Genomic DNA, 24,173 nt, shown 5'->3' with positions numbered 1-24,173 from the left:
CGGGCCCCGCCCCACGGGGCCGCCACGTTCCCCGCTCCGCGGAGCGCGCGTCACGGCGAGGCGGGGCCCGCGCCGCCCAATCGGGGCGCTCCGCGACGGCCGCCGCCGGTCGGCGCGGGCCAATGGGCGCGCGCCGGGGGGCGGGCGCTGTGCCCATGGCAACGGGCGCGGGGCCGCCGCGGGGCTGTCGCACCGAGCCGCGCCGAGCCCAGCCGGAGCCGCAGCCGGAGCCGCAGCCGCGGCGCGCCCGCCGGACCGCCCGCATCGTACCCGCCATCGGCGCGCACCTCGCCCTCGAGCAGCAGCGGCTCCTCTCCTGCCGCAGAGGGACCCAAAGGTAGCGCCGCCCGTCCCTGTGCCCCCGGCGGCGGCGCGGGCGGAGGCCTGGCGGCGGGGCAGCCGCTGTCAGGGTCGCGGCGGGACGCGGGGGTCGCGGCGCGCTCCCGCCGGCCAGGCTGGGACGCGGGGTTGGCGGGGGAATCGCGGGGCTCGGGGCTGCCGGGCGGGAGCGGGACGCAGCTGAAGTTTTCCCGCCGGGAAGGCGGCTCCAGGTGCGGGGCTGTGTGCCCGTGTCCCCTCCGCTCGTCCCCCCGTCTGGCCCGCGGCTGTGCGGGAGGTGACGGCGGGCTGTAGAGCGCCGGCAGAAATGAAAGCGGAGCTGGCAGCGGCGGCAGCTGCAGCAGTGGCAGAAATGTGGAGCGGCTCGTAATTGCACAACCGCAGGGAAAACTTGAGCGGGAGACTCGACGGGTTTCACTAGAAAGGGCACAGCTCTCGAGCATTACTGTCTAGAGTCGAAGAACGGTTTGGGTTGGAAGGACCTTGGTGATAATTTTGTGCCATGAGCGGGGACACCTTCCACTATCCCAGGCTGCTCAGAGCCCCATCCAGCGTGGCCTTGAACACTGCCAGGGATGGGGCATGCACAGCTTCTCTGGGCATGCCTCTGTGCCAGGGCCTCACCACCCTCCCAGGAAAGAAGTTTTCCTAATATCTAAACTAAACCTACTGTCTTTCAGTTTGAAGCCATTCCCCGTTGTGCTGTTACTACATGCTCTTTTAAATAGCCGGTCTTCATCTTTCCTGAAGGCTGCTTTTATGTAGTGAAAAGCTGCCATTAGGTCACCCTGAAGCCCTCTCTTTTCCAAGCTGAACAATCCCCACTCTCAGCCTTTCCTTGGAGGCGAGGTGCCCCATCCTCCGGTCAGCTTGGTGGCTTCCTCTTGACTGACTCCAGCAGGTCGCTGTCCCTCCTGTCCCAGAGCTGAGCACATCTTACTGTGCTGTTACTCTGGTACCCCCCGGAGGAGCTCTGGGAGGTACTCCAGTGCCAGGCTGGCTGCTGCACTCAGATACAACTCCAAAAGTGGACATGGCTGTAGAGAGATAATGTTTTTTGCTGAAATGAACACGGCTAAGGCTTTCAAAAGAGATTGCATTTGGCAACATTATTTAGTAAGCCCGTAGGAGAAAAAAGCCTTTGTTGTTTGACTTACAAGGATTTGCTAAGGAAAGATAACATCCAGTAGTTTCAACATGAAACCATCACAGTATCAACAGTGAAATGCCTCTACACTCATGGTATCAAGTTCAGTGTGGAGGTTTGTGGTTTTCTGTCATTTTGTTTTCTCTCAGTTTCAAGTCCTGTAGCTGACTCAATATTAGTGCACGTCTACTCTGAATTCTGAAGTGACTGTCCCTGTCAACCAAACAAAGCAGCACAGGGAAGATTCCTACTGTAGAGACTGGATAGGAGCCACTCAAAGACTTTGAAACCAGGTTTTGTTGTAACCTTTATGGACCTCTGCTAAAAACTCACAGAAAGTTTATGGGAGAAGCCCACATTTCTGTGAGCACTTAAGATCCTGTTATGTTTCTCACTGTCATTTACTCTGCAATCATCTTGCACAGTCACAGTGCTACATCCACCATGGGCCACAGATTACTAACCTGGTTACATTCATTGCCTCCTAACTGTCATCATCTATTTTCCCTTTTACTTGCTTCTGTAATCTCCAGGATGATGGCAGCATTTTATTTCAGAATAAGAAAGACAATTCTGTTAAAAAAAACCAACATAAGTTTAAACAAATTGTGTTGATGTAGAGCAATGTGAATTTCATTAACTTCTAACCAAGACAAACAAAGAAAAGGGGGAAATAAAATTATAAATTCATATTGCCTGTTGGGTCTGCTTAAAACTTACATTAACAATTGGTTGCAAAGGCATCTGATATTAAGTTTGTTATCACACTGCCTGAGATCCCATTATTTGGTGTCTGAAGTTATATTCAGAAAACCCCACTGGGCAAATAAAACCAAGCAGCAACAACAACAGTACTTATTTTTTAATAATACGAAGGCAAAGTTTTTATTCCTTGGCTCTGCAGTACTGGTAGTGCTGCTGACCTAAACTTTCTGTTCATATAAGCCAAATTGAAGATTTTCTGTCAAAAACTGTGCCTCCCCCCATTATACATACCTAACTGAAATTGCAGCAATGAAAGTGGAGAGCAGTAGTTCTCTCAGGTAATAAAAAATGTAGAATATATTGACTTAACTGTCAGAGGTGTGGAAATATTGACGCAGGAGTTTGAGAGCTGTGCTGACTAAACAAGTGCGCTTTACATAAGAAAGATAAAATCATTTACTGGGAAGTTTGAAGCCACTATCAGGGCTTCCTATGACTTGAGCACTTGTGTGGAGGTATTTGATCTAGTGAGGCTTTGTGCTCCCAGTGTTGATTGCTCAGTATGCAGAAAAGATCCCTCTGAAGTTGCTGTCAATAAGGAGCAGACACCAGACACGAGCCCTTTGCACAGGGGTGTGCTTTTATGTAGAGAAAGACATGACCAGGTGCTAATGCCAAGCCAAATGTATTCAGTCAAAAGTCAGGTTCCTTATGTGTGTGATTTGACAATTGGAAGGGCAAAAGAAACTACCTTTCATTAAAACCATTTAAATCATACTCAGTTGTAAATGTTATTCTTCAACATAGGTAATTCAAGAGAAGTGTAGTCCCTTTTCATGACTGCATTTGTCCTGCTTGTCTTTATAAAAGTAGAATAGGATGTTGATACGTGTTTTTGTTTCTAAGCTAGTAGAAATCAATGGGAATTAGCAAATTGTAAACATCAATCTCCTTAGCAGAGGTCTTTAAGTGCCTAAGTATTTTTAAATCTGGCTCCACATCATTACATCTAGATTTATTCTGGATAATTATTTTGTATTTTTTCTTCAAAGGGGGGAAAAAGGTACCTTGGACTCCTGGGGCATTCAAGGCTTACTGTAGCATCATCACTTGAGGTTGACTAGAGCAAAATGCACATTGTTAGAATAATTGAAATACTTTTTGATTTGAGTATGAGTTAAAGCTAATTCATTGTTTGCATGTAGTAGCACATTTGAGGTTGCTTTTTACGTCAGCACTGACAATATTGCCATTTGCATTTATGAAAAATGAATTTATGAGACTCCAAGTGTACTGTTGTATTATGTTCTGTGTAGGAACTGAAATTAGAGTGCAGGAAGCTATAGTTGTAGCAGTATTCTTTTTTTTCATTTCCTTTTGAAGCTGATAAGATTTTTATAAAGTATACATTGAATTCAGTACAAGTTTTTGCTTGACTATTGGCCTCATAAATCTTTTTATGAAGCAACCTTGTTGGAAAGAATTAAAACCAAGCAAGTTGCTTTGAAAAACAAGGCTAATATTTCAACATTCTTCCATTAGTAAGGTAGCTTTCTAGACAGAGGTATTTAATTTTTTGAAGCAAGGACAAGAAAACTCCTTGGAGGCAGGTAATATTATAAATATGTATATATATTTGTGTGTGCACACAGGTTTTTAAATTGAACCATTAGCATTGCAACAAGAAGAAAAGTCTTCAGGCTTCACTTAGGACAGAGCTATGCATGTGTGTAGCATTAGCCATACAATTTGCTTCTTTGCCATCTTTCTTTCTGGACACACTTGTGTTGTTTTATGATATTATCCTATACTATGTGTGGTTTGAACATAAAATTGCTCTTTCCCACTCGAGCATTCATAGTTTGTGTTACTATAGGATGACTCATTTATTAAAACAGCTGAAGTGCGTTTTTTAAAAGGAGGTTCTTTCAGCAAATGTTGTACTAGGCACAGTTGAGGCATGCTGTGTTTTCTGGGAAGCTGAAAAAAGCAGCTGTTCTATCAGCCAGCTTTTAGTTGTAAAGAGAATTAAGCAGCTTGAGTGCAGTGCAAAGGTAACAAATACAACTGAAAAGAATTTAAGTCAAGTAAACAGGATGGGGGAAAAAAGGATTCTGCTGCCTTTATGTACTTAAATAATACTGTTTAATAAAGAACTATTTCCACACAAGATTAAAATGGTTCTTGTAAAAATAAGGAAGGTCTCCTGGTGCAGAGAACTGAGTGGGATGTGCTCTAACAAAAGATTAGGACAGCATGACCAGTGTGAAACCTGTTGCATATTGGCCAGGGGAAAAAAAAGCAACATCTGAATCATACAGTTAGTGAACAGCATTGACAGAAGAGAAAAGAAAAATACTTAAAGGATAATGAAACTTTATATATATATATAATTATATAGCAATAGGGAAGGGTGCAGGTGTTCTTGTGTTTGGAACATTCACTTGTGTGGGGAAAACTCTTGCTTGTAGCCATTTCCCTTGGCATATCATTTCCTGCTCATGTCTCCAAGGGACAAACCCAGTGTGGGGGACTGGTGGCCAAGTGCAGAGACCAACCCTCAGCACAGCCAGAGGTTTATACCTTAACAGAGTGAGTGCAAACAGGTTTTTCCACTTGCTTCTCAAAATTGCTGCCACATGTCAGCTGTGCTTATGCCAGATTAACTCATTGGACTAACAGTGTGAGGAAGATGCAATAACTGTTGGTTCATGGATTTTCATACCCTGCTTAGGCATGATAGCTTAGGTGTCTGTGCAGCAAGTGCTCCTGAAAAAGACTGGGGGAACTAACACTGGTGTTTCCAAACAGAATATGGCAGAAGAATGTGTTTCTGCCTAATTTCAAAATTTAATGTAGTTTTTAGGGTTCTGTAAGTGGATCAATTAATAGATTTGCAAATAAATTTTAAAGAAATGGAAAAAGCCTATGGAATGAAACATTTTCTATTTAAACTGATACATGGACAGGTATATTGCTGTTTCAGAGAGGTGAAAACCAATTGAAGATTCTAGGTGACTGGAGCAGACTGATGAGGGAATACTTTACATTTCATTCCAGTACTGAGGATGGAATATTCTTAGAAAAATAAAAATCAGTAGAAATATTTTATCTATTTCCTGGCTTTTTTTTTTTTTTTTTTTAAATTCAGCAATACCTGTGAAGATTATTCATTTCTCCAGTGTACAGCATAAAAATAGAAAGTCACATTATGGTCATGACTGTAGAGAACATTACTGTTATCCTGCACATCTGCACTGTGTCTCACACAGGTTTAATTACTTCCATATCAGATAGAGCAGGCATATGTGAAATCTCTGAATGGGTAGGTTTATTGTGCATTATGTGAGTCCAGATTTATGTTTTCATTGCCCATCATTGTACACATGGGTTTGGCAAGTGCAAATGTGTGATGTGACATTTACAGTGTTGTGCTGTCTTGCATCATAACCATCCACTGAGCTTCTACATGTGCGGACACTGCATCCTGGTTTTACTATATCATTTTGCCTATTGCAGTTTTAGAAACTTTGACACTGGGTGTTACTTCTTTGAAAATACTTGTGCTTTGCTGGGAAGGTGATGGAAATACCAGTACCTGCATGATGCTGTTTTCTAGGCAATGGGTGCTATATTAATAAAAAGTAATTTTTGGGTTTGTATTAGAACACCTGACAGCTGTATAAAGTAGGTGTTTAGCAGCTTGTGTTACTGTTGCTAGAACAAACTTTAAAAGTAGCATTTTGAAGTTACCTCTCAAAGCCTGTAGCTCTTAATAATTCAAGTGTTCAATCCTGATGTTGATAGGAATTTGTGATTAACAAATAATCAAGATTGCTGACAGGCAGCCTGCAGCTTTTCCAGTTGTATTTTTCTGTTCATGCAAGTACATTGGTGGCCCTGTTTTCTGCTGACTGTCTCATTCTTTTAGCTCTCACTCTGTTTTTTTTTAAGTACTTGGAGAAGTTATTTTTCCTTTTTCCTGAAAGCTTAGGATATTGGCTTTGCTTATAAACTACAATACTTTTATGATTAGCTCCCTTTATGTACTACAAGTGGGAATGTTTGTTTATCCCTCTTGTAAAGATAAGATTGACTTCTCATATCAGCAGATTACAGTTATGCTACCTTTACATCTAGGCAGACTACCTCTCTTTGACTGAAATCTCTTAATTTCCAGATGACAATTGTAACATTAACTCTCTCCATCTGTCTTTGAGAAAGTAGTCAGCTGGGCAGATCCAGTTTATATTTCTATTAAAGCTTACAGAAGTATGAATAATAATAATAACATGGCAGGGCAGGGGGGTGTATAGTGTACATTACATATTGCTGATGGCAGTGAGCAAAGTGACACTGCTCCTCTTCTGCAGCACCCCCTGTGATTGCTCACTTGGTGGCTCTGGTACAGAAGAAAGCCGCTTCCCTGACATGGATGCACTCTAAATGCCTGGGAAGGGATGGGCATCCAGGAACGGGTTTGCAAAAGTCCAGAACTCTTAAAAGCAGCTGGTAGCGGGCTGAGAGTAGAATGAACTCACTTGGAGGAACAGAAAGGGGAACTCCCACTTTTCTTCTCATCCAGCCTTTTCTCACTCTTCCCTACAGTTGCTGAATTTGAGAATTGTGCTGAGTTTTTCTGGCAGGTGATTAATGTTAGATTTTGCAATGGGCCTGGTTTCTCTCTTTTAGTACACGTCAGAGTATAATGTGCCCAGTGACTCAGGTGACCCTGGCACACTCTAAAGGTTGACTCATGTCTTAGTCACCTGCTTTTCTTAAGGAGATTTTGGTGAGCATAGGCTTGGACTAGTAGATACCTAAATACAGTAACTCTGTCTTCACTAGGTAATTGTTTTTTATTCTAATAAATGTATTTCCAATTTACTTGTTACATCACAGTTGGGTTCCTCAAAATACTGTGGGAAATGCTGTGTTAGGCAGAGTTGTCTGCTAAGTCAGCTGTGATGACAGAGATATTGTTTACTTACCCATTTTGGAGACTCCTCTGCTGTTAATTCTTCCCATTATGTGTGAAATTATTTGGCTTTTTTAATCAAAAAAGCTACAATATAAACATCCACTGCACAACCTGAAGCAAAATTGCCTGATTAAGTCTTCTGAGCAGCCTATTACATCACATAGATGTGAAGAACATTCTGTGGTGTCATCCAGTTTTCCCATGATGTATGACAGCTTGTAATTACAAAGCTTAAAAAAACCCCCATTGCCCATGAGCACAAATTCCACAGAATGTCAGCAGAGCCAGTGGAACTTGGTTTGATTAGGCCTTTTGATAGATTAACTCTGCTGATACTGCAGAGGTACTTCAAGATGACACAGCTCCAGCTGCCCAGCCCAAATCTGGAGTGATTAGTGCTCCCTCACATGGGGTTTGGCAGACCAGCATGGTTACTGATATCTCTGTTGCTTCAGCTCAGCATGGACATTTTATCTGTCAGTGCTCCTCAGGAGCCAAGAAAAGGTCTGAAAAATCCAAGTGTGCCCCCTTCAACGTAAACTGGCAATCCTTGTCTGCACAGTTGTTCATGTCACTAGAAGTTGTAGGTCAGGAGCTTTAAGAGATGTCTTTAAAGTGGATCAAAGACCAGGTGTCATTGTGAAAGTGTTGGCTTTAGCACTAAAGAATGAGTCAGTGCCAGACCTGTGGGAAGCACCTGAGGTTCTGGCTTTCTGTCCTTCCCTGCCATCACCTGATGGGCTTCAGCATGCTCATTTCCTAGCCTCATAATGATTTTCTAAAACACTGTTTACACACATAACTAGAGCAGTGTATAATAATACTAAATTATTTTTATTACTGTAATTTTGTATATATGAAAATATTTTGGTTGGAAAAATACCCATCTATCAGGTTCCAGATTTTTAGTATTATCAGTGAATACTGTTTTAAAATGAATACTTCAAACATACATAACCTTTTAAAAATGTTTTGCAAAATGCTGAGAGTGTATATATATATTTATATATATAATTATTATATACTTGATAAGTATTTTGAGGTTTATTATTTTTGTTTCACATGCATTTCCTAGACTTGAAGTATGCTTACATCCTTTCACTTAGATATTACTAGACAGCCCCATTCATACTCTGCAAGAACTTCAACCAGGTGGATTAGGTGGGTTTTTGTTTTACCTGTAGTACCAAGAAATAATCTGAGTCTTGACATCTACATCAAGATTAGGAGACTTGAAGACCTAGTATTTGTTAGTTATTATCATAATCTCCTGTGATTAAATCCTGTTGAAATTACAAACCTAGGCACAGCATTTATACAACAATATTCTGTAAATAAAAACACCCAACATACTGGAACTTTGGCATTTTTAAAAGCAGTAGTGAATAACCAACCTTTTCACTCATCAGCTTTGTAAGTCCCTGCAAGCCAACAGTTTGTGCAGGGGTACAGAAATTAACTTACCAGTTCCAGCAAATCAGTCTGGATCTGGTTTCTTTGTGTGTTTGTTTGCTTGTTTTAAGGGCATAACCTAGGCAAGGCTAGTCAGATTTCTAAGTCTGACAGTAGTGCTGACATCCAATTTCAAATGCTCAGTGTGGCAGCTCCTGCTATCACATCTAGTAATGGTCAGATATTAGTTATTTTTAAAAATGCAAGTAACACGTATTTGTAGAGCATAATCCATTTAGGCTCCTTTTGCTGAAGATGTGATTAAGAAAAAACAGTTTAAAGAATTTACAGATTTTTTGTAATTCTTGAGCCTTTGACATATAAAACAATAGATGGATAGGTGGATATACTCTTATCTCCAGCTACTTCCTCATCCCCAACAAAAGAAATAATATCTCTAGACATCTTGAATGTGCCTTTCTTTTTTTTGGTATAAGAGTGCTTTTATTTTTCTAGCAGTTGAATAAGGGGGAATAAAGGGTGTCAACAATGCTTAATATTAAGTGTGTACCACTATCAACATTTATTGCCATAGTAAAGGGCAGCTGAACCCAAGCAAAAGCAATGCATCTCTGTCAAGTACCAGATCATGCAGCCAGGAAAACTGGCACTGACACCATAACTAGTTTGTCCCTCTCTCCCCTCCCACTAAAAAGAGATTTGTTGGTGGTGGACATAAATACTTTTGACAGAATTCCTCGCATGACTTGCTAAAGCACTTGTACAGAAATTCCTCTTGTAGCAGGTGTACTTTTGATTTATTTGACTGCACATTTCTTCAATATTATGTCTTTTTCTTTAGCATATCTAAGCTAATTTTAGACAGACACTGACTGGCAACTTTCACCTCCTAGGAGGTGATTTATATTACCAATGTAACACTAGAGTTTGCTCAAACTTCCAATAGAATATCCATAGATAGTGGAGTGTCACAGTCTGAACTGGCCAGATTGTCTCAAGAGCTTGTGTGAGTTAGCTCCACCTATAAGACACTAAAGAAAGGGTAGAGGAAACCATCTTAATAAAGCCCCAGCCTCAGCAACAATTTCAGGCCATGTGAATACCACTTTTCAGGAATCTCTACCCACCTGAAATATGGATATAACATGGATTATAAAATATTTTTCCTGCAAATAAATTTTGGAGGGGATCTTGACTCCAAATTAGGCAAAGTATTGCAGTATTGAAACATAAAGTCCACTGGCATTACTACACTAAAATCTGATTCAATGTCCCTAAATGATCTTTAGGAGTTGGCCAATAAATTCAGCAAAGGCATGATCCAAGTAGGAATGTCAGTATTAGTTATGTGAGACTTGAACATCCTAAATAGGTGTTGCCATCTGTTATTGATAAGACCTCAGCAGGTTACAAACCCCTCACCATTTACAGCTTAGGTTTGGCACACAAGTGGAAGCCAATCTCAGGAAATCTGTTTGCCTAAGAATGGCCTTCAGAAATTAAGGCTGTATTACTTCCTTGAGTTTTTGTGTTCCTCGAGAGCAGGACATGGTGAGAAAAGTAGGTTATTACTGGTATCTATGAAAGAATGTAAAAAAAATTTCCTCAGTACAGCAGGTTAACATGATGTATGTTAATTTTTGTGACCTGGTCTCATTTCAGATGAAGTGGTTATCTGTCCTGCCCCAGCAGTGTCTTCTGCTGATGACATGTCTCCTAATGGCCTTGGAAGCTGTACCTATAGACATAGATAAGACAAAAGTCAAAGCAGAAGGCCCTGTAGAAGGAGAGAAGGTAGAAAATCCAGTAAGTATAAAGCAACTGATCTGAGATTGTTTATCCTAATTGTTAGTAATCTGGATATAGCAAACTCCTTTAGAAAGAAACTAATATTCCCCAATAGTATTGTCAGTGTGTGTGCCATCACTGTGGGGATGTTCTGTTTAAATTTGTTCTCTATTTTTTTTTCAATGAGCTGTTAAAGGTGAGCTGGCACATGGAAGGAATTCCCAGCTTACAACAGGAAGCACAGAACTGTTCCACAGAGATTTACTTCAAGTGATTGGGTGGTGCCTTAGGAAATTGCACTCACTGATCCCAGCTCAGTGTTTCAAATAGAAAAGTAACAAATGAATTGCACTGTTTTAAAAAAGCTACACACTATATTAACATGGCAGATGCTTATGTATTGCAAGGATTCCTAATCACTTTTCTCCTCTTCCTTGTCAGTTGCTGAAACAAATGGATCATAAATTGCTATAGGGCAATGATGCAAATCTGAAAACACAAAGATATGTAAGACAGCATATTGCCTGTGTTGCTAAGATTGGAGTGACAGTTTAATAACTGTATTTAAACAAAACTAATTAACTTATTGTCAGTCTTTCCTGAATTTCTTTTTTTTTTTTTTTTTCTTTTGAAGGATACAGGACTTTATTATGATGAGTATCTCAGGCAAGTAATAGATGTCTTGGAAACTGATAAGCATTTCAGGGAGAAACTCCAGACTGCTGACATAGAAGAAATAAAGGTAGGTTCAAAAAAAAAAAAGAGTTAAATTGAGGTTAATTAAATACATAATCATGAGCCATGTATGTTGTATTCTTTCTTCCTGTGGCTCTTGTGAATTGCCCCTTCAGGAGCTAGAAATTTAGGAAGGGATGAGTAGGAAACAGTCTAAAGTGACAGACTTTAGGAGGACATCCTGCCTTTTGTGTTTCCTTTAATCCCTCATGCTGCTGTTGGCAGCTTTTCTTTCTGTGCTGTATCTAAGGTCAGCCTTGGAGATTCCTCTCCATTTCCAGGTTCTTGCAGAACACATCAGTGGCTGCTGCTGCCTTGTACCTTCCCTCAAGCCTAACAGCCTTGAGAGGATGAGGCCCTTTGTGGGCTTCTCACAGTTCTTCTGAACTCAGTTGAGAATATTTGATCAGGAAATTTGTCACATATTATTAGGCATTGCTCCTTCAAGGTCATGGTCTGGCTCTTTGGAGGAGCAAGATAATGAGAAATTCTCTCTTCTGAAAGCTTTTAGGATTTCTCTCTGTTTCCATAACCATAGGCATAAAAAATTTGAATCTGCTCTTTGAAAAAATGTTGAGATTCTTAGAGTGTGGGCTACAGTATTGCCAGAGACTGCCACTAGTCTGCTGTTTTGCAGTTTATGTCTAATGGGAATCCTAAAGGCTTCTTTCTTCCAGTGTTTATGTATGACTTTTTTGGTTTTTGACAGAGTGGAAAGCTAAGCAGAGAGCTTGATTTAGTAAGCCACCATGTGAGAACACGCCTGGATGAACTAAAAAGACAAGAGGTAGCAAGATTAAGAATGCTAATTAAAGCTAAAATGGATTCTGTTCAAGGTAAGAGTACAGAATTTATTTAGGTGAGTTAACAGATGGAATTGTTTTAGAGAAATGTCAAAGTCCAGCAGTTGTGCATTGTTTGTTGTCACCAGTAATGACTAAACTGAGAGTGAGTGTCCTTTCTGAGCTGGCCTGGAGCCATTAAAGACTTGTCTTTATAGGAAACTGGCGAGAAGAGAAAAGCCATCTCTGTTTTATAAATTACTGAACTTGTTTGTCAGTGGATTTTTTCAGATACTTCTACCTCTTATTTTTAGCCTCTTATTTTTGTAATGCATCAGTTCATAGATTACTCGCAGAGAACCAGTAACATAGTAGGACTGTGTGTAAGAGAAGAGCCATGACACAGTATTTCACATCCTTAGGGGGTAGAAAATGAATTTGTTGGTCAGTATTTTATTGTTGTAAGATGTTTGCAAGTTTTCAAGGGGGATCCCAAGGAATTGAACACATAAAGCATCAAATAAAATACTCCTAGAATTAGGATCTGTCTTGCAGGTTAAGCTAATTTAGATGTGGCAAAAAAATGTTTATGGGGGTGTTGTTCCTGTTGCAGACAAGCAGTCCAGTGACATCATGGTGACATTCACAGCTAGGTGACAGCAGCTAATGATACCTGGGTGTGTACACAGTTGTTTTAGGTATTGTGAAGTTTAATGGACTGATTACTTCTATCCCCTCTGCCTACATAAATCAATAGTAACTAACAGAGTGTGCTTTAGAAAAAGAATTGCCCCCAGCACCTCAGATCTTACCGTGTGAGATCTTACATTTGGGAACAGATTATTGCAGCTCAGAATATTCAGATGAGTACTAAGATGTAAGACTTTGCAAAGTCTATAGTCAGCTTTGCCCATGAGTGCTTCACATCATATGCAAGTATGGCCAGATTAACTATAAGATACAGCTGCATCTGCACATCTAGACAACATCTTGGAATATGCACAAAGAGCATTAAAATAGCAACAGGCAGAGTGGTTTGATTTCCTTTTATTTGCTCTTGTAATCTTTTCCCTATAACACCATTTAGTATCTTAGTTCTGTCTGATCTACAAAAGAAAAAAAAAAGGCACACAAACCCCTTCTCTTTTCTTTCCTCTCAGCTGGATCAGGTTAAAAAATTCCAGACAACTAGACCTGTGATTATATTCAGCATAAATTCAGTCCTCATCCAGATGTGTTTGTAAACATTTTCACCAAGCTCCTTGACTGATCAGTACAGGCCAGAAGAATGTTAGGAGTTGAGTCTCGGATCATACAGTAATGGGGCAAGTAAATAGTGTCAAATAGAAATAATCTTTTCCCCTTAATGTAAGAAATTGAGAAAAATGGGTTTGGAGGCTGGTTTTTTTTTAGTGCTATTACTATGCTTCTGAAAATGTTTCAAACACAGACAAAGGCACATATATTTAAACAGAAATGATGATCTCACCAGGGAGGAATGATGGCTGAAATCTGCCCTGGCCAGTGTTTGCTGTTTTGTGTTAATACAAACACAGCATTGATTGTAAAGCAGAGAGTTTGTGAAAAAACAGTATATTCAAAAATGTGTTTTCCAATTTGTTTTTAAACAATAAAATATTCTTTGCTAAGCAATCTAGTAACAGCTTGTCACTACTGTTGTACTTAACATATCAAAGCATAAGAGAGTAAGCATTCGTGTTCAGAGACCATGGTTACAGCTAGAGAAGCTGTGGTAGAAATGTGTTTAGTTTTAATGCATTGTGTGTTGATATTGGTGGGTATCACTCCTGTCACAAGGAAGAGAAAATGTTTCCAGCTTTTAGACCCAATACTTGACTCTCCACTGTCTTGCACTTCTCTTTTTTCTAAGTGAAATTTTAACATCTGCTTATTTGATTTGATACAATTTTACACACATAAATCTTTGGCCAGATGTGTCATTTGCAAAACTTCCAAAGCAGTTCCCATGCAGGAAAAGTATGCAGCTTAGGTAATGTCAACTATCTCATTTATATAAAAGAGAATAATTTTTTTTTTTTTTTTTAGTTTGTAAAGCTCAAATTGATCATACTTCCTCTTGCTGAAACAGAAACTGTAATTTGTGCATGTAAAATGTTTGGGTGCAATGCAACACTGACCCATCAGAAGGAATGTAGTGCCATCAAGTTTGCCATCAAACTTGATGGCACTACATCAAGTTAGTAGGAATATAGTGCCAATAAATTGCCATCAAGTTTGTCAACCTGCTCCAGGAAAAGCAGCTTTAGATATGTTACTGTAGTTTCCTCCAACAATGAAAAAATTATTCAGTCCTCAGGGAACCTCAGGTACTTACAAGGCATAAGCTCCCATATGAAAGACTTATTGATTTTTTGGGATTTCAAATTTATTTTTATGTTTTACATGTATACCTTGTTCTTCCAGACACTGGTATAGACCATCAGGCTCTCCTTAAGCAGTTTGAGCACCTGAACCATCAGAATCCTGACACCTTTGAACCTAAAGACTTGGACATGCTGATCAAAGCAGTGAGTTGCCAGATTTGAACTGCTGTGGGGGTTGGAGTTTTAATTATTATGCTTTTTACCTCTGGTAAAGGGAAGTCCTTTCCTATACACCACATTTTATAAATGACATGCAGTTTTCATTTTCAGAGAAAAGTCAGTTATCTTCATGCACACTTGAAAACTGCTGACAGTGTGCATGATGCAGAAGAGTCCATAAATTTTGGGATGTCACCTTTTTTATGCCAGTACAAGCAACTTTGGGAATAAAACACACCTTTCTGAGAGCCTTTAAATTTAATACAGGTGAGATAGGGGTGCATTTTTCCCAAATGTTTTTTTCTGATTTCTGTTTCTAAATGATATAGGACTCTCACAGAATGATGTAAATAATCATCCCTAGCCTAGCCATATGAATTTTGTTATCTCCTGTATATACATCAAGCTGCAAAACCACAGCAGAGTAGAATTTGAGACAGCAATATTAGAAGTTGCTTATACTGGGGATGGCATTCAGTGTCTGGTCAGCAGATTCAGTATCAGTCACAGGTGTGTGGGGTTTATTCAGGGGATGCAGTTAAGCTGAGCAGGGCATGGCTTTTTTCAACTACTAGAGAAAAATAGACTTCCCAGGGGGAAGAATGTCTCAGATATACTTTAGAGAGCACTGCATGTCTGATATGAGAATTTGAATAGTTTTTATACTTTCAAAATAAATGGAAAGATAATTTGTGCATAACTTTTTTACCCGTGGAAGATTTTATCTCCATTTTCTGTAGAATTATTTTTTATAGAGATATTACAATTTTTCTAAACATCTCTTCTGGGAAAATTCTGGTTGGCTTGGAGAAGCATACCCTTAACAGAGCAGTTCATTTTCATAACATATTGTATTGTTTTGTCTTCTCATTTCTCAACCAAGATACTGACAGGGTGTAATGGATACTTAAGGTGGTCTTAGCTTTGGAATTGTTTTTTACAACATACAGTGGATCTGAAAAGTAAAATGTAAATAATAGAGAGACAGTATCAGGTGAAAACATGTTACTTTGAAAAGCACTACCAAAACATCCTTTGATACTTTGGCCTGTATGAAAATAACACAACTTTAAACTCTATACAAGAACTTGTCAGAAAGGGTATGAGAGAAGACTTTCTCTCTATTTAATTGTTTGGGGCTTTTAAATTTAATCTGTATTAAGCTGCTGCAAACTAAGTCCAATTTGTCATTAAACTGTAGAATAAGCTACAAATGTTCTTATTCTGAAATGATCAAGGACTTAATGGAACTGTTAGTGTAGGACTTGATTAACTTGAGTTCATTTATTACTCACTGATGAGAAAGGACACCTTGAAGCCTTCTTACAGAACCATGTAATTGCAAAAATTGTCCAACAGATGAACCATTAGAAATTAACTTCTGTGAAAATGACCAAGGGAGGAGAAATGTTTCTGCATCACTGTCATGTGAAAGGCAGCCCCAGCCAGTCTACCCTGAATGGCAACATGGCCAGCCTTGCCCACAGATCTGAACAATACAGTGGTTTTAATGTCAGATTATGTTACATAATCATCTGTCTGCACACATCCCTATTTTTAGGCTACAAGTGACCTGGAAAACTACGATAAGACTCGCCATGAGGAGTTTAAGAAATACGAGATGATGAAAGAACATGAGAGGAGAGAGTATTTAAAAACACTGGATGAAGAAAAGAGGAAGAGAGAAGAATCCAAATTTGAGGAGATGAAGAAAAAACATGGAGATCACCCTAAAGTTCACCATCCTGTAAGGCCTGTTCTTACTTGACTGAGTGTGAGCTTTCCTGTCCAGAGAGAAAAAGCTCATACACTGAAGGGTGTATTTGGTTTGTTCTCATCATTTGCCTCCTCTTACTGACATGGGCACACTGCTGAGAGCGTGACAAACCCCACTGTATAAACTCCCATTCTTTCTGTACAGATGTGTTATTTGCTGCCAGAATTCTTATACAGACACAGAAATTCATAAGGTAGAAGCCAGAACAGTATTCAAAACTGTAGGGATGCCTGCATGGTGTGCCTGGCCTGCAAGGAACATTTGCTCTAGGAAAGGTAAAATAATTCAGCTCCCTTCAGCTATTGTTTCTAGATGGGGCTGTGTGGCCACGACTGGTCATTAGAGGTGTTCCTTTCCACAAAATATGCATTTCCTTTACACTCCCTCTTTCCCTGGGCCTTTCTGTCTAATGAAAGTATTAGACTTGACCAAAAGGGAAGGAAAGAAAATGCCAGTGATTCCATTTGCCACATGACTAATCAGCAAATAAAGCAATCCTTTCAGAGAAACCATAATGCAAAGGTAATGCAGGGAAATTACACTAAATTGTCTTTTGAATAGTTTTTCTTTGTAACCAATCTATAGGGAAGCAAAGATCAACTGAAAGAGGTGTGGGAAGAAGCAGATGGACTAGATCCTAATGAATTTGACCCCAAAACATTTTTCAAATTGCACGGTAAGAGGTTTAGTTTTAATTTCATGAACAAGTGAAGTGACTTTGTTACATTCTGCTGAGGACAAGTTTGTCATGTGTTAGGATGAAGTCTTACACCTCAAGCAACTTGAATGAATCTGAATAGTGCCGAGGAGAAAATATTTGTTACTGTTTGTAAATTTCATGCAATGTTTGAAACGGAGTTTAAAATTTAAAAACGTTCAGAATTTTGTTGAAGTACTCCTAAAATCATACAGGCAAAACCCAGTAGGGATTCCTTGGGGAAGTATGGGCTGTCCATATCTACAACTTTGCTTGCACAGTAGGTACTGGGAATAAATCCTCAAAGATTTGTGTAGGGGCAAAGCCTGCTTTCTCATCATCTCTGCAGATAAGAACCAGATGCCCCCAATCTTTGGAGTGGTGATAGAAGGGCCAAGACTCTTCAGAAATTGCAATATTCCCTTGATAAAACAAAAACCCTCTAACCCTGCCCCTAGATTTCTGAGGAATGGGCAGCTAGAAACAACAAGCAGTAGCAGTGATAAGGATGCATGTCAATGAACACCTTGCTTTACACCTCATGATGTCACCAACTTTATCAAAACTTTATGTTCTGATATTGGTAAATGCTTCATCATAAAGGGCCCCTAAGTAGATCCTGCCTGGCACTAGGCTGCAAAGAGTTGAGCAGTACATAGAATTTGACTAATCTCAAAGATGATGATTCAGCTAAAGAAAAGTGTTCTAGTTTGAGCCCAAACTTTTATCTCAGTTTATAACTTATAATAAGCATGCTATTATTACAGAATCATAGAATGGTTTGGTTCCTTAACGATCATTTAGTTAGAGTTATTAAATCTTCTCTCTTCTTTCTAGCAGGAGATTTTGAAAGATAGCTTTCTGAAATTTTTTGGTAGCTTGTTTGTGCAAAACTTACCAAACAAAAACAGCTGAAATCACCTGTTGCCTTAGAGCTTCGTGTATAGAAAACTTTGATGCAATTACACAAAAATACTGGGTAATAATTTGAAATGGATATTTTCTTTTAATTTCAGAGGTAATGTAACAGTATTCAGAGCACAATGTAGGATAAAAGATGGATCATTAATTATCAAGTATTCTCCTCTCTGCATTTGTCATGAAAAGTCATCTTACACATATCTCAAGTGCTGCATGTTTATATAGATTTTCATGTAATTCTTTAAGTTTTTAAGGAGTCATGTTGTCAGTTAAAGTTCTTCTGCAGAATCTTGTTGCTTGCTCCTGAGTCTAATTACAAATTTAGTGGTTAAATGGGGACAACTTGTTCTCAGCAATATTTTTTGGCAGTTGAAGTCTGCGCAATCCTGTGGTGACCTATTTCAGTTGCTAATCTAAAAAGTAGAGAGATTGCTGCAGACTTGTCCAACCAACCACAAGTGACACTCCAGACAATGCCTGCTAAAAAGCCTAAACAGTAGAAACAACCTCTGTAACCAGCTTCTTGTTAAATGTGTACACTGATCCTTAACTCCTGGAGATCTATTACGTCTATGACTTTGTATTTTTAAAACTTCTTTTTGTAGATGTCAATAATGATGGTTTCCTGGATGAGCAAGAATTGGAAGCGCTATTTACTAAAGAGGTAAAAAAATTATCTTCTCTCAGTTGAGTGTTACAGGGATGTCTGTTTTTCCCAAGGATATTTGGCAGCTTTGGACTACAAAATAGAGTATTCATGTCAAGTTTAATGCATCCTTAATATTTCTACAAAAGTGTAAAAAGCAGGCAAAATAAAGTAGTTGAAGAATAGGAGTCAGACATCAGAAATCTGGTGCTCATGTATTTTTCTGCCCCAGGCTTGCTGGAGATTCTATAACTAATCTGCAGGATAGGTATTACCTGTGTAAATTGCAATGTAGAGAGCTGCTCTCCCTAGATGCAGCCTGGTAAAGGTTCTAAAGCTGGGCACCTGTGCTCAATGGGTGTTCATCAACAAGTCTGATGAGAAAAAGGATCACACTTGTGTGCCTGGCTCAGGGACAGCACTGTAGAAATGGCTACAGAAATACAATATATTTTATGTCTAGCTAGTTTGAAGCACATGTACATCTGATAAAGTAGACAGGCTCGTAGTTTCTTTGAGCCTTGGTTTGTTGTCTGAAAATTTAACTCTGGTACAATAATTTGCGATAATCCCCTTCACTACAGTGACGATACAGTGCAGTACTTTTTTACAGGGGTCTCACTGTTTTATAGTTTTGTAGTGTAAAAACTAATAGTCTGGAGCCTTAAACTTACCTGTGGCTGGACAAGTGAAGCTCAATGCCTGAGAAAGCCAAGTACAACCACATAAGCATGAACTCTCCAGGAAGACATTGTGCAAGAAGAGAAGTGAACCATTAAATTTGGCACTGAATTTGTCTTGTGATACTCTGAATGCTTCTGGGGTCAGCTGCATGCCCTGGTGAAAAAGCCACTCTCTCCCATTCCAGAAACCACATGGAGCCTCTGCCTGCTTTGAATCAAATGTAGGATCAGACTTTGCACACTGAGGTCAACTTGACTGTGACATCCACAGCACTGAATTGTAACAGACCACATGAATTAACTGAAAACTTCATTCTTAGGAAAGAAAGGCTCACTTGTTGCTTAAATACTGTGCTGAAAGAGGAAAATTGCACACACAGAGAACATCTCACACCACTTTTCCAGATATGCTCTGCCATTTGAATGAGCAGTTTTTTCTTCAAACTGACATGTACTAATTTTAAATTTCAGTTAGAAAAAGTTTATGATCCCAAGAATGAAGAGGATGACATGGTTGAAATGGAAGAAGAAAGGCTGAGAATGAGAGAACATGTAATGAATGAGGTGGGGGCTGATTCCCTTCTGTGTTCACAAAATACAGTTCTCCTGCCATGAAGTGTTGTCCAAATGCAGCAGAAAGGGATGTCCTGTCACATTGAGAGCTGCTTGTGCTGGGATTATGCCAAGTTAGAGTTCTCAAACCCTGTCCCTATGTTCTGATGTAATGCCTGCTGACTAGTTTTCATTTAAGGACTTCCAGAGAAGGGATTGTTCTATAGCCTTGGTTGTTTGCAGATACTGAGATTCAACAGAAATTCCTTGTGAGTTGTGTGTCAAATGAGGAAGACTCTAAATTTGCTTTGGTATTTGGCAGATGAGTAAGATTCAGGTGTGAGAAGAGGGAGTAGAGCAATGTTCTCTTTCATACAGCTCAGCTTTGTGCCTTTAAAAGGGGGTTCAGAGCTCAAGCCATCACCTGTGACAGTGGGTCTGGGTCTGATGGGTTTTCAGCTCAGGAGACACAGGAATGGAGAGGGGGTGTGTTGAACCATTGTGTTTTCCACCCATAGTATTTCTGTATTCCTTAAACTTGAGGAACAGAACAAGCCTGGTCATCTATTAGTCATAAAGGGAAGCATTTCCTCCCTTCACCTTAAAGGATTCCAGCACAATTCAATTGGGTGGGACTTTTGTTTTTCAAAACCTCCCCCTCCAACGGTGGAGATAATTTTGTAACTGTGAGTCAGAGTAGTTACCAGAAAGCTACAAAACATCTTTCTCAAAAAAAAATCATGCATTCCACTATTAGTGTTTGGACTGTGAGCACAAGTGTTTCCAATAAAGCCAGTGAATTTTGAAGTAAAATGTCAGGAATTACTTTGTAGTTCTATTTTTGTTAAGATACATAAGCTTGTGAGAGGAGTTTTCAGAAAATGTTCTGGGCACTCCCTCAAAAATGGGCCATATAAACAATGAAAAATGGTTATCTTTGATTGATGAAATAGAAACATTAACTTCTCCAAAACCTGTCCTTTAGCTTGAGCTTAATTTTTTGCTTCAAATAGGTTGACATCAACAAGGACCGGCTAGTGACTTTGGAAGAGTTCCTTCGAGCTACAGAGAAGAAGGAATTTTTGGAGCCAGATAGCTGGGAGGTAATGAAAATGTGTTCCAAGTACAACATGCAGCACCATTACCAGCACTTGAGCAGGAAACCAAACGGCATGTCTGTGACCTTTGGTTTTTTCAGCTCTGCTCTGGTATGTGTGTTGTTAAGCCCCTCAGCTGAAGGTAGCATTCAGCTGCCTAAATGTAATGCAGATGTGAATTCCACAAATGGAAAAGGTCTGGCGCCACCCTGGGGATTCGGAAGGGCTTTTCACACGTGCTTTTCAAATGGAAATGCACATTTTGTTTATGAATCACTTCAAAGGAAAGATAAGAGCTCAGCTGGAAGAAAGAGGATATTTTTCTCCTGCATCTAAATTCCTAGTAGAGCTTTGTTGAGAAAATAGCTGAGAAATGGCTGTTTTCATTGAGTATACACAGTGTCATGTCTGACTATTTTGTTCTGAGGGTTTTTTAGTGAACCGTGCAAGAATTTCAATAAGAAAATAATGAAAAAAACCCCATGCTTTCCTGGCTCAGTATTCATGCTGGTATGTATTTTCTTGCAGACATTAGATCAACAGCAGCTCTTCACTGAGGATGAGCTGAAGGAATTTGAAAATCACATTTCCCAGCAGGAAGATGAACTTAGAAAGAAGGCAGAAGAACTTCAGAAACAGAAGGAAGAGCTACAGAGGCAGCACGATCAGCTTCAGGCTCAGAAACAAGAGCTTCAGCAGGTACATGTGTGAGGACAGCATATATCTGTTTCCTCTTTTCTCTGTCCTTCTATGTGTAACGGCTCTCCACAATTCCCAGCTCTGGAGATCTACCTTGATTTCTCATATGAGTCCCAGGCTGAATTGTAAACTGATGGTACCACAGCAAAACATAGCCTGGTGTTCCAAATTAAAGCAACTCAGCACTACACCCACTAAGAAAGACCTTACATAACTGCAACATTTGGTTTAGGTGTATTCATTTATGTCACATCAGAGAAAGCTGGCAAATTCAAGTTTTTCAACTGCTGTATTTTATTTTTCACCAGGTTGTAAAACAGATGGAACAAAAGAAACTACAGCAAGGAAGTCCTCCTGCAGGGCCGGGTGGAGAACTGAAAATCCAACCCCGTACGTGATTTTCTGTGTAGATACGCAAACTTGAAAATAAGATTTACAACGTAAAAGTCATTACCTCCATATTTGCTGTTAAAATTATTAACTTAATGCAGCTTTAAGGACCTCTGGAGAGAGGTTCACTAACGTATTTTTCAGAGGGAAGTAAGCACTAAGTACTCCTGAAAGCTCACTGCTTTTAAGTCTGTAGTAAGAAACCAGAGTCCTAGCACAAGGCATCTAACTGGCAGAGAAGGAGGATTGTGTTGTATTAGTCTGAAATACAGAGATCTAGAGCTTCCAGGGAAGAACAGGGACATAGAAAAGACAAGGTCCCATGCTCTACAGCTGCATTGCAGTCTCAGGCTGCAGAACAAATCAAAGCATTTAAAATCCTCAGTGGCCAATTTGGCAGCAACTGGATGTAGCATGACACAAGAAGTTAGCAATTGGTCATTCATACTGCCCAAGGCTTCAACACCCTCAGGAGAAGGCAGTGGCATAAAAAAAATCACTGCATTTCATCACTGGTGGCAGCAAAAGTCACTTATATATTAGCACTTCTTCACCACAGCAGATTGCCCAGGTTTCCTTTATGCTTTGAAGGGACTCTGCTGCCCCATGCATCCTAAATCAGCCTTTTCTGGAAGGCTGAAACTATGCTGGCTTTATTGGCTTCCATGTTCATGTGCTGACATCATCAGTGAAGCTCGAGAACTTCTTGACCTTGATGTCAAATAGAAGCTTTAGGTCTATCTAGGCAGCTTTTTGAGAACTAGGAGCTCTTAACAGCTCCTGCAGGGCCAGCAGTGGGATTTCAAACCTCAGGAGCTGTGTTCAGTGATTACAGCTTATCTTGTTGGGTACCCTGAAATTCTGCCCACTCCGTTCTGTGAAGGGAAGTGAGGAGATTTCAGAACCTATTTAATTCTGCCTTTTATTTGCTTTAAAACTGCCTGAAGGTAACTTCATTTTATGATCCTTCATTCCCAGAGCCTAAATTCCCCTCACCTTCAGTAAAACCATTGTGTGTAATTGCAGATGATACGTCTTTCAACACTGGCAATAGTGGAGCAGATACTGTTCTTAACACATGTATTCTTTTATGTAAAATCATTCTGCAAAGTCATTTAATTAGGTGTCATGAGAATTCATTATATTAGCCAGAACTCATTCACGGAATCAAGGATGTCCAAGTAGACACTGCTTTAAATCTCTAGGCCACTGCAGCTACTAAGAGGAATTTGAGGAAAAAAAAAATCCAGAAATGGAGCTGAAATCTTCATCAAACTATGAAAATTAGTATTACTCAAATGTAGGCAAATGGAGAACATTGTAAGTACTGATGCACTGAGGAGGAACATACAGGAGCAAGTTGTTAATTATTTCTTTTTCAAGCTTCCCATATTGGAATTAAAGGTCTCATAAAAACATGATTTATTTCAGAAAGAACAATGTGTTATGTGAGAATATTTCACAGAAAGCAGAAACAATTTGTAATCTAAGAGGTAGCACTGACTAATAGTGCAGTCTGTTGGGTCTCAATCCCAAAAATTCTAAATTTCACTTATGAACCAGGAAATACAAGGTTTTGTTTGAGTGTCCCTATGCTAGAAACTTCCATTTAGAGAATTTTCACATTTGGGGCGAATTTACTGAGATGTTACAAAGGGTTCTCTGCTTGTTTTCCAGCTGCTGAACACAAAGCTGCAGATGCACCACAGCACCCAGCAGGAGGAGATCAGCCTTTACCACCAGGACACGTCCAAGAACCAGCTGTCAGAACTGATCCAGTTCACCCTTAACCACTTGTGCCTCAACTTTATAGCATCTTTATTATTTGGGGAGGGAGGGGTGGGGGGGGAACAGGAAATCAGAGTGAAACATGAACTTTTTCCCTCAGAGTGTAAAATCATCAGGAATGTTAGAGATGAAGTATCAGTCAGATTTGATTTTTAAGTTAAATTAATTTTCTCTCAAATGCATCGGTAAGAAACACAAAGGGATCAGGTAGAGGCTATAACAGAGAAGGAAAATAAGGAAACCATTAATACTAAAGGTTTTTATGGCCAGGGGACTGAGCTGTTGAACCCTCCCCTCACAAAGAAGGGGGGGATGTCTGCCATTCTGTGTTTAGGCATGAATCAGGATCTTCTCAGAGAGGAAACAGGGAACAGGCCTGGATGTTAAGTTAGGTCTAGTTTGATGTAGAAACTCTTTCCAGAAATGCTCAAAAGCAAAAGATGGGGAAACAAAGACCATAGATAAAGGC

The 24,173-nt window shown here is 39.8% G+C and overlaps 1 protein-coding gene across 1 annotated transcript; it reads left to right on the top strand.

Moving 5' to 3' along the window:
* Positions 1 to 154: 154 nt before the first annotated feature.
* NUCB2 (nucleobindin 2) lies at positions 155 to 23,742 on the top strand. The gene is made up of 13 exons (XM_084208556.1): positions 155 to 337; positions 10,248 to 10,391; positions 11,008 to 11,115; positions 11,818 to 11,944; positions 14,336 to 14,439; positions 16,016 to 16,201; positions 16,817 to 16,907; positions 18,455 to 18,513; positions 19,650 to 19,742; positions 20,744 to 20,833; positions 21,356 to 21,526; positions 21,835 to 21,916; positions 23,594 to 23,742. Exons 2-13 carry the CDS (start codon positions 10,248 to 10,250, stop codon positions 23,704 to 23,706), a joined length of 1,368 nt encoding a protein of 455 aa, XP_084064682.1. The 5' UTR covers positions 155 to 337; the 3' UTR covers positions 23,707 to 23,742.
* The last annotated feature ends 431 nt before the right edge of the window (positions 23,743 to 24,173 follow it).

The sequence above is a fragment of the Fringilla coelebs genome, assembly GCF_963513975.1.
Source record: "Fringilla coelebs genome assembly, chromosome: 6".
NCBI lineage: Eukaryota > Metazoa > Chordata > Aves > Passeriformes > Fringillidae > Fringilla > Fringilla coelebs.
This window is presented reverse-complemented; position numbering and strand designations above follow the sequence as displayed.

What these genes read in the sequence shown, in the direction of transcription:
- NUCB2 (XM_084208556.1), top strand. Translation starts at nt 10,248, where the DNA reads ATGAAGTGGTTATCTGTCCTGCCCCAGCAGTGTCTTCTGCTGATGACA. An exon ending in CTGACATAGAAGAAATAAAG is followed by an intron (nt 11,116 to 11,817) that starts GTAGGTTCAAAA and finishes GGTTTTTGACAG; the next exon opens with AGTGGAAAGCTAAGCAGAGA. An exon ending in TGGAGCCAGATAGCTGGGAG is followed by an intron (nt 20,834 to 21,355) that starts GTAATGAAAATG and finishes ATTTTCTTGCAG; the next exon opens with ACATTAGATCAACAGCAGCT.